Genomic DNA, 11,505 nt, shown 5'->3' with positions numbered 1-11,505 from the left:
CATGCCGTTTCTCTCTCCCTCTTTCGTGCTGCGTACTCAAAGAAGCTGTCTGAGAGAAAAGAGTTGTGCGAGGCTATGTCCTCCCCATATACACACTCTACTCTACTTGAGCCACAGCTGTAGCGTGCCCTGAGATGATAGGAAGAGAACTTCAATTAATATAAAATCATTTAAAAATTAGAGGACAAGAGATGCTGGAGGGGATGTGGAGAAATAGGAATGTTTTTACACTGTTGGTGGGAGTGTAAATTAGTTCAACCATTGTGGAAGATGATGTCCTTATTGCTCAAGTATCTAGAACTAGAAATAACATTTGACCAAACAATCCCATTACTAGGTATATACCTAAAGGATTACATCATTCTGTTAAGGAGACACATGCACATGTATGTTTATTTTGGCACTGTTCACAATAGCAAAGACTTGGAACCAACCCAAATGCCCATCAGTGATAGACTGGATAAAGAAACTGTGGCACATATACACCATGAAATACTGTGCAGCCATAAAAGAGGATGCATTAACATCCTTTGTAGGGACATGGATGAAGCTGGAAACCATCATTCTCAGTGTTGTAACCAAGCGAGTTGTAAGGAAAGCACCACACTCTGAGATTGAATCAGGAGTCCTTCATTGCCAGCAACCAAGAGATGGATAATGCTTAAAATTCTCTCAGCCCTGAAGAAGAGGCTTGATTTCTTTTTATACCTTGCTTAGAGAAAGGGGTGGCAAATTTATAGAAGCTGAAGAACACTGATTAAGGGGAAGTGGTTGCGGACAAGGGTGTTTCCATACCATTACCAAGGGGGTTGCCAAACAGGAATTGGCTGCAATGTTCCGGATACAGACTGACCTGTCAGTGAACTTTGGAGGAACAAAATAGAGAGGAACCTAAGATGGAGTCAGTTAGGCTAGCACATCAGCAAACTTACACAAGAAAAGAAAGCCAAACACCGCATGTTCTCACTCATAAGTGGGAGTCAAACAATAAGAACACATGGACAAGGGAGGGGAACATCACACACCAGGGCCTGTCAGGAGCAAGGGGCTAGGGGAGGGATAGCATTAGGAGAAATACCTAATGTAGTTGACAGGGTAATGGATGCAGCAAACCACCATGGCAAGTGTATAATTACGTAACAGACCTGCACATTCTGCACATGTACCCCAGAACTTAAAGTATAAAAGAAAAAATTGAAAGTTTAAGGTAAATAGGATCAAACTATACATGTCATGATGAACACAATTAGTATCGTATTTTTATCTACTAATTTCATACTATTTTGTGTACAAATGATGCAAATATAAATCTATCAGAGTCATTATAGGTTGTGTTAGACTGGTATGTTTTATATTAAGAAATTCTCATAACATTTGTTTTGAAATTTTTAGAAATAAAATTGGCAAATTTTATAATAGCCTATTTTTACAACCTAGAATGGTTTATATTATTTGATATATTGATGTAAGATACTCAAGTAAGTAGGAAATAGGCTTTATGTTTTATTATGCAGATGAAGAATTGGCTTTATTTAGCTACACAGTCTTTTGCTTTCTAATTAGGAATGGTTGATACAAGGAAGATCTTTTATGAATAATTGTTCATTGATATTGATTTAATTATAGGAAATAAAGAAAAAAGCCTCATTATTATATTTTATAAAGGAAGAATTTTAATTGTAGAGATGATAAAACTAGAGAAATTTTCTGGTCTTTAGAAATATATTGCCGAGAGGCGGCTCCGGAGTTACCGGGCGGCGACGTCAGGGATCCGCCGCGGCGTGTCGTCGGCGTCGCCCGGCCCCTGGTGCGCCCCGCGGCAGGCAGAGCTCTCACTCCTGCCCCGCGGCTGGTCCGGGGTCCAGGCCCCGGGTCGATGGCGGCTCCACAGGACTCGCGGACCGGGCCGCAGCCCATGCCCCTAGCGGACTGCGTTATGAGGCATCTGCCTTACTTCTGCCGCGGCCGAGTGGTGCATGGCTTCGGCCGCGGCTCCAAGCAGCTGGGCATCCCCACGGCTAATTTTCCTGAGCAAGTGGTAGATAATCTTCCAGCTGATATATCCACTGGCATTTATTATGGTTGGGCTAGTGTTGGAAGTGGAGATGTCCATAAGATGGTGGTGAGCATCGGCTGGAACCCATACTACAAGAATACGAAGAAATCCATGGAAACACATATCATGCATACCTTCAAAGAGGACTTCTATGGGGAAATCCTCAATGTGGCCATTGTTGGCTACCTCAGACCAGAAAAGAACTTTGATTCTTTAGAGTCACTTATTTCAGCAATTCAAGGTGATATTGAGGAAGCTAAGAAACGACTAGATTTACCAGAACATTTGAAAATCAAAGAAGACAATTTCTTCCAGGTTTCCAAAAGCAAAACAATGAATGGCCACTGATGAAAAATTGTATTTATTCATTCACTGTTTTCTAGTGTTTCTGGGTTTATTACTGTCCGTTCTCATCTTCGTTATGTTTTAAGAATCAAACACTTTCCTGCAGTTGTGAATTAAACAGTACAATGTAGTTACCATATCATGCTTCAACTGTTAAATGAAGCCCATCATGTCATGGCACTAAAAATATTTGTTTAAAAATCAAGATTTAAAAAATACATATTGATTAAAATGTACCACTAGAAAGGTATTACTTGTGTATAAGCATGGGTAAAAAGGCAAGTCACTAGTTTGGGATGAAATACGAAATTTTCATGGTAAAATACCAGCATGTATGTAATTGTGTAGTGTATACTTCTAAACAAAGAAGGCTTATAAAAGTAAATGCATTAAGGCAAAGTGCAGTGGCTTGTGCCAGTAATCCCAGCACTTAGGGAGCCGAGGTGGGAGGATTGCTTGAGTTCAAGACCAGTCTGGACAACATAGTGAGACCCCATCTCTATAAAAAAACAAAACAAAAAGGAAATGCATTATATAGAAAATTGATAGTTTATGATAAACCTACAGGGAAGAAACCCAGACTTTGTATTTTTGGTATTTTGTGCATTAATACATTACAAACATGAAGATGTTTGTGAAATTTTGTTTTAGTCATTTTCTTTGAAGTCACATCATTGTACCATTTTCATTTTGTGTAGAGCTACTTCAGTTCTAAGTCCTCTGGACTTCCCCTGTTTTTTTTTGTTGTTGTTGAAGACAGTGAAATAAGTGTTTTCAAATCTGTATGTCTCCTTTTTGTTGGATAATGCTGCTTTACAGGTGGTGGCGGGCACCTGTAATCCCAGCTACTCAGGAGGCTGAGACAGGAGAATCCCTTGAACCTGGGAGGAGGAGGTTGCAGTGAGCCGAGATTGCGTCACTGCACTCTAGCCTGGGCTAGAAAGAGCAAAATTCCGTCTCAAAAAAATCTGTATGTCTCCTTTTTGTTGGATAATGCTTCTTTTTAAAAGGCAAAAATGTTCTTCAACATTTTTCTTTGGTTCTTTTTTCCTTTTTCAGGAAAAACAAAACAGACTTCATCTTTAGGTTTACATGTACCAATTTCTTAAAGAACACAAAATGTATCCCTCACTAGCAAAACTAAGAGCCAATTAAACTATGAAATAGTCAGAAAATTATTTATTTTTAATATTTAAGGCCTTGAAGTTAATTTTGTTCCAAGGCAAATCTAAACTGGTGTAGCTGTATAAGTGCAATATAATTTAATGCTAGTCTAAAAAGTACTTGTAGCTTGAGGTGAAAGCGTAAAGTTTTACTTAAATAGTCTTCATACGGTGAATTTTTTCTCCAACTAACTAATATGTGGGAAATTAAGATTACAGATTCCTTTGGGCCCTCTCAAACAGTATATTGCATCGTTGCTCACTGTAGCAACAGATTTGGTGGTGATAGGGGGATGAAGATAGAAACATAGAGGGTAATTTTAAAGTTAATTGATTATGAATCATTTTTCCCTAATCTGCATAAATGAATTAGAACTGATTTTAATAAAAGACTTTATTTTGTGTAAAAAGTATTCAGAAAAACATCTAAAGCTGTTGGAGAAGAGGGACTCATAAATACAGTTGGATTGTGTTTTACTTTTTATTTCTTTATAAATGTCAGAAACACAGTTTATAATGTTAGAAATCCTATACTTGAAAGAAACTTTGGTTATCAGTGGCTTTATGAAGTAAAGTTAACAAACATGGGAAATGTGAAAATGTTTGTGTTTTGTCTGAATAGCTTGCTACTAAATGCTCTCTTTAGGTGTGTGAAAGTTCGTTGTTATGTTATTGTCCCTTTATATCTCGTTAGATAGCCATTGCTTCTGAGAATCGGATCGTGTGGTGTTTGAAGGGTTAATTGTGTCTATATTTTTCAAAAACTTTTATAAGAAGTTACAGTAGTACCATTTTGATTAGTCTGGATGTTTTCAGGCCTTGAAATAAATTTTGACTAAGTGAAAAAAAAAAAAAAAGAAATATATTCCAGATTTTATTAATTAAGTGGAAGTAAGATGAATTAAATTAATTTTTAAGTGAGAATAACTTTGAAGACATTTTAAAAAATCCATAAGTCTGATTCTAAGATTCTGTATTTTCCACCAAGTCTTATTGGTTATCCTGAAATACTACACTATTGTGATATTATATACTTTTGTATAGTTTGTTGTGGAATTATTGCTTTCTCCCTAGTGAATTAAATGGATATATAAGGGAATAAAGCAGTATTAATCAGATTTCACAGTAACAATGATACTTTTTCAAAAAAATATTATTGCTAGTGTGTTGGTTAGACAGGCTTAGAAAATATGGCTAAAGCTGTCTTTAGTAGTAATATTTCAACATTACCTACAAATTCAATATAAATTTTGATTATGTGTTCTTGAGATTAAATTACCAATATATGATCATTATATTATTTAAGGAAGCTGAATAATAAATGCCAAAAGAACTATTTAAGAGGATTTTTCAATATGCAAAATTCTAGGTGTAAATGATGTTTACTACATCCTAGTGATACATAGAACACAGTTAAGCCAAGACACTTGTTGCTCTCACTCCAAACACATTGAAAGTTCTGAGGAAACAGAATATTATAAATGCATACTTTAGCTCTACAGCAACAAAGGAAATTTCCACCACCTAGAAATGAAGAAGGAAAGGATACCATAATAGAGCTCAAAATTGAACCCACAAATCTTTTGGGAATATTGATATAGGGTGGTTTCCTTGGTTGATTAGTTTTCGCTAATAGACAAATTGGTATTCTGAGTCCACGTCAGGTAAAGAGTACTGCTGGCAAGAAATTGGAACTCAAGGTATGTTAAATGTTGTCATGGGTCTATTTGCACATTAACTGTGTTATGTAAGTAACCTAAGATGAGAAGGCTACACCAGTAGATAACTCAGAGGACAAAGATAATCATATAGAAAGGAAATTAGCTGAAGAATATTTCACAGCATAAATTACAAAGCACAAAAGAAAACAAACTTTATGAGACAGTATTCACAGATGAAACAAGCATGAGATTCAACACCCGAGGAACAGATATTATATTAACATAATAGATACATTAAAATGTGGGCACTAATGTGTTTAAGAAGACAAACTATAAAATAGAATTGATACAGCAAAATGATGAATTGTGGAAAAGAAAATAAATTTGAAAATGAACAAAACTAATTTTTAAAAAATAACAAATATTAAACTTTCATGCAATAAACGTATATAGAGCTGAAAAAGAGACACCGGCCAAAAGTGGCACAAAAGCAAACTTGTAACCATCAGCAAATTATTTAATGTATTTTTTTAGATTTGATTATGATTTTAGGAGTAAAATGTAAATTACATAGATCCTGGCACATAAAATGTAAATTACATAGATCCTGGCATTAATGATAATATTATGTGTTATTATTATGAAAATGTGTTGTAAAAGATAAAAAGATTGTAATGGGGAATAGAATGAGAAAATTCTGCATTCATCTATAATTAATTCCATTAAAATACAATAAAAATGAGTGCCAGACTATATTTGAAGTGATTATGGATAATTATTTTTCATAATGGATGATGTGAATTCTAAGATTGAAGAAGCATTAAAATAGAAGCATTACAGTGATACTGCAGAATATCTAGATAAAGGGGGGAAGTAAAGCTCAGTTACAAAGATACTAAATACAAATGAAATGCAATTAGAGTTCACATCAGCATTAGAATCCCAAAGGACAGTGGCATATTTTAATTGTTTAAAGAAAATATAGCTAAATTATATTAAATTCCTTAATTGTGCTCTAAATTTTATCTGTTTTCTAGGATATATAGAAGTATGTGTTTGATGTTTAATCAGGTAGATCCAATTCTCTGTGGAAAATTTCAGACTTGGATTAGCTATTTTATAATCTGTGTTTCATAATTCCATTATCTAATGTGACTATGGCTCTTTCTCTTTTGTTTTTAGTTTCTATGGATTCCTACTTAATTTTCTTACCTCTTCAGATGACTGCTTATCTTTTATTTTGAGCTATATGTTGTACTTGAAAAATTATAAATAGCTAAAAAAAAAAAATCCCTACGATTTTATCATCTTTCACAGATGCTTTTCATTTTCTTCTGCCTGGGTACTCAGTCGTACAGAAATTCTGGATCATCTTGATAGGGTCACTACGTGTCCTGTTTGCCTGGAATAAGCCTGATTTCTTAAAATTTTACTGGTATCCCATTTGCTTTAGCCTTTTTATAAATTTTTATTTTTATTTGGTAATTATGAAAAGTTGTTGAATTAAAAGAAGCCAAGGTATACTGGGGAAAACTGTTTTTACTGGGGAAAACTGTTTTTACTGAGGCCCTAGAAGGATATTCAGGTTTTAAAAACAGAAGTTAAGTAGATACTTTGAAGAGCACAGTTAGGATGACATGTACAGACTGGTAAACTATTCGAGACACAGAAGGAAATTTAGGTAATATTTAGTAAAGTGCTAAATGTGTCTACACTTTGCAATAGCAATGTTAGCTGCAAATCAAGTAAATATTTGATCTCATGAATTGTTGATTTCTGAATTGCAGAGGTAGGATACACACCTTTAATAGGAGATTGGCAAAATGCGGGATACTGATAAGAAAGGATTGGTCTGTGATGATAGGAAGCGTATTTGATATTGAAAATGGAAATATGTGCAGTAAATAAGAGGGAATGAAGATGAATTGAGCTTCCCTGACTGCTAGACCTGTTATTTCTCCCTTTCACATCGAGGAGGTTGATGCTTTCCTTGAACATCCCACCTGAGGAAGTTACCTGAGAAGTTGAAGCCAATTCAACTCAGGCCTCATCCATTACTGATATTATTTTCTCAAATTTCAAATTAGAGTCAGATTGCAGCACATTTAGGGCAAATGTACTGTCTTACCTCAGCTTTTTATCAGCTCTCCATCTCTGTACCATGATTTAGGCTTCAAATTTCTGACCAGACGTGTTACTGGCTCGTTAAGAGTGACAACTTTAAGCCAATAGGCCCCAAAGTGCAGGAAGTAATATAGTCTACAAGCTCAAATCACAAATAATCTAGATGGCAGGTGTGTGCCAAAGCACGAAACAAAAATCTCATAAAAAGTGCAATGGCTTGCTTCCTCAGTGAAATTTCTGAGGGCCTAGTGGTCTGCACAGATATCTCTTCCACAGTATTAAAACACACACACACACACACACACACACAACTGTATTTTACTTAGTGTCACTTTATATGTGGATTATTGTGATGTATTTAATTGGTGTCTTGAGAGGTTGCTAGTAGGAATCTAAAGATTCTCTAGGTGTTGTGATGACAACTTGTGTTAAGACCTAGACAAACAATTCACATTGGTATGCCTTATAAGGCCTGTAGGATGAGACAGTATGAAACCATAATAAAGGCTCTGTAGCATTTTAGGGAAGAAAAACATGCATTTTTCAGCAAATAATTGTTCTTAACGGCGTACTTGGTACATGTGAAAATGATTAAATTGTATTAATAAAATTGCAAACATACTATATAAAATATTATATATGCACATATCATGTAATCACAAAAGATGACAGTTGTGGATTTTCATGGAAAGATGTCATATAATATCATATAGTATGATGTCAGTTTTATATAGTACATGGCACATATTATGTATTCAACAATATTCACTTATTGATGAGTAAACACAGTAAAACCTTTATTGTATTAAAAAATCAAAAGACTTGTTTTTTGAACATGGATTTCCCTTGCTATGACACCCTAGTTTTCTTTTCCAGAGAACAAGTTTTTGGTCTCCGTGTGTGTGTGTGTGATTTTTTTTTTAACAGAAGAGCATATTTCCTCTCTGTCTGCCTCACATCATATTTGCTCTTTCCACCCACTGCAATCTGGTTTTCACTTCTATATTCTACTAAAATATTCTAAGATATAAAATGATATTTTAATGGCTATATGCAGGGATCTCTTAGCAGTCTCACTGTAATTGCTGCCTGTCCATTTCACTTTGGACATCACCCTCTGCTCCTTTCTGTGGTTGCTCAGATAATAACAAATGCTGTTTGCTTTCTCACCTCCATGATACTTGCTGCTCCATCATTTCTGTTTGTTCTTCATCCTCTGCCTGTTCTTTTAATATTAATGACTGTCAAAGGGCAACACAGTTGGGCATGGTGGCTCATGCCTGTAATCCTAGCAATTTGGGAGGCCAAAGTTGGAGGGTTGCTTGAGCCCAGGACTTCAAGACAAGCCTGGGCAACATAGTGAGACCCCATTTCTACAAGAAATTAAAAATTAGGGTCGGGTGCAGTGTCTCACACCCGTAGTCCCAGCACTTTGAGAGGCTGAGGTGGCCAGATCACCTGAGCTCAGAAGTTAAAGACCAGCCTGGGCAACATGATGAAACCCCATCTCTACTAAAAATACAAAAGATTAGCCAGTCGTGGTGGTGTGAGCCTGTAATCCCAGCTACTCAGACGGCTGAGGCGGGAGAATGGCTTGAACCTGAGAGGCAGAGTTTGCAGTGAGCCCAGATCATGCCACTGCATTCCAGCCTGTGCAACAAAGTGAGACTCTGTCTCCAAAAAAAAAAAAAAAAAAAAAAAAAAATTAGCTGGGCATGGTGGCACACACTTACATTACCAGCCACTTAGCAAGCTGAGGTGGGAGGATCACTTGAGTCTGGGAGGTGAAGACTGCAGTGAGCTATGATTGTGCTACCGCACTTCAGGCCAGGCAACACAGTGAGACCATGTCTCAGAAAAATAAAATAAAAGGGCAACACAAAGGACCCTTGTGGTCATAGAAATCTTCTGTTTGTTTTTTTAAAAAATGTTTATTTGAATTTGTATAAATTTATGGGGTGCAAGTGTTTTTTTTGTTTTGTTTTGTTTTGTTTTTTTTTGCCACTGGTATACTGCAAAGTGGTGATGTTTTGTATTTTTACTTTATCAATGTCAATATCCTGGTTGAAATATTCTACTCTGGTACTGTTGTATTATAATGTTGAAAGATGTTATCACTTGGGGAAACTAGTTAAGGAGTACTTAGGATCTCCCCTTATTTTTTCCAATGGTATGTGAATCTACAACATTCTCAAAATAAAACATTTAATTTCAAAAAAAGTCAAAAGTCTCAAACTGAGACACTTTCAAAGTTAGGCCACAGACTATATAGGAGGTCTCTTAGTAGTTAAAAGAAATCACTGAGATCTGAAAACCTGTAGTTGGCTCTCAGAGCCTCTCAACTCCCACACCCTTGCTCCACCAAATGGGAACAAAAACATTAGGTTAGAAACATTAAAAACCAGGAAGTATTCACAGGAGTAAAAATGGACAGGCAACAAAAAAGAATGAAAGAGACAAAGAGGGTGTGAAAATAACAAGGTGTTAAACCTGAGAAACAGCAAGTCTTCTCTGAAGCAGTCCCTCTGGGAGAATGGTCACTTACTCTGCAGGTGCAATTGCTAAGAAAAGTTCTGAAAGTTCTTCTAAATGAACCTTGGAGTCCACATTGTGTAAAAAGCTACAGTTTTGCAAACCTTCTGATATCTGAAGTGAATTTTATTTTTCTGAAGCCACTAAAAACAATCGGAGGCATTACGGTCTACTGCAATGAGCGCAGACTTTTAGGTCTCTGAGAACCAGGTTTAAGTGCAATCTCTGCTACTTGGTGACTGCAGGACCCCAGGCATGTTAACTTAATCTTTATCAATGTCAGTGCCATAATCTGTAGAGTAGAGCTAATTATGCCTGTCTCTTAGGATTTATGTAAGATTAAGTATGATAATGGATATGAAGACATCTAGTTCTATGCCTGGCCCAGAGTCAAGTTTTAATAAAAGCGTTCTTTTAAAGATGGTTGAAAAACACAAGTAGATTTTTTGGTAAGACACCTAAATGAAATCTGAAGGTCATCCAAGAAGAGTTCAAAAATCTGTGGAGTTGCATCAGTTAACTACTTTAGAATACACTGATAGTCTCCTAAGCTGTGTGTGTTGCCCTTTTATAGCCATATCCACTTCCCTTCTTCAATTCCCCATTTTTAACCCCTGGAAACCACTGATTTCTTCTCTGCTTCTATAATTTTGTCACTTAAAAATATTATGTACATGGAATTATACAATATGTAATACTTTGGGAATGGCTTTTTTTTTACTCAACATAATTCTCTGGAGGTTGATCTAGGTCATTTTAGAGATAATAGTTGATTTCTTTTTATTGCCACTGAGTAGTATTCGATGGTATGGAAATTACCACAGTCTGTTTAACCATTCACTCGTTAAAGGACATCAGTCTTACTCTGATAGCAAAACGACACCAAGACAGTACCAACCAAATCAAACAAAAACTAGTTATTTCTAACTTTGGGCTAATATAAATAAAACTGCTATAAACATTAGTCTACAGATTTTCACATGAATGTAAGTTTTCATTTCTCTGAGACAGATACTCAGGAATGTAATTGTTGGATCATATAATAGCTACATGTTTTGTTTTGTTTTCTTTTACCTGCCAAACTGTCTTCTATTTTTTTTTTTTTTTTTTTTTTTTTTTGAGACAAGAGTCTCACTCTGTCACCAGGCGCCAGGCTGGAGTGCAGTGGCATGACCTCGGCTCACTGCAACCTCCGCCTCCTGGGTTCAAGCAATTCTCCTGCCTCAGCCTCCCGAGTAGCTGGGACTACAGGTGCACCACCATGCCCAACTAATTTTTTTTTGGTATTTTTAGTAGAGGTGGGGTTTCACCATGTCGGCCAGGATGCTCTCTATCTCTTGACCTCGTGATCCGCCTGCCTCAGCCTCCCAAAGTGTTGGGATTACAAGGGTGAGCCACCGTGTCCGGCCCTGCCAAACTTTAGTGGTACCATTTTACATTTTTACCAAAGATGTATGAATGATCCAGTTTCTCTGCATCTTCGCCACTGGCATTTGATATTATTGTTTTGTTTATAAATTATTTTTAATAATACTTTAAAATAATTTTAGATATATAGAAAAGTTGCAAAGATCATAGTGAGTGTTCCATATACATCTTGCTATAAATGAAATTATGCCCTTCT

The 11,505-nt window shown here is 36.1% G+C and overlaps 1 protein-coding gene across 1 annotated transcript; it reads left to right on the top strand.

Annotated features, from left to right (window-relative positions):
- The first annotated feature begins 1,761 nt into the window (after window positions 1-1,761).
- Window positions 1,762-3,719, top strand: LOC101033365 (riboflavin kinase). The gene has a single exon (XM_010337127.3). It carries the CDS (start codon window positions 1,877-1,879, stop codon window positions 2,402-2,404), a length of 528 nt encoding a protein of 175 aa, XP_010335429.2. The 5' UTR covers window positions 1,762-1,876; the 3' UTR covers window positions 2,405-3,719.
- Window positions 3,720-11,505: the final 7,786 nt, after the last annotated feature.

The sequence above is a fragment of the Saimiri boliviensis genome, chromosome 4 (genome assembly GCF_048565385.1).
Source record: "Saimiri boliviensis isolate mSaiBol1 chromosome 4, mSaiBol1.pri, whole genome shotgun sequence".
In the NCBI taxonomy this organism is placed as follows: Eukaryota; Metazoa; Chordata; class Mammalia; order Primates; family Cebidae; genus Saimiri; species Saimiri boliviensis.
The sequence above is the reverse complement of the archived record's forward strand: the minus strand, read 5'-3'. Positions and strand labels throughout refer to the sequence as shown.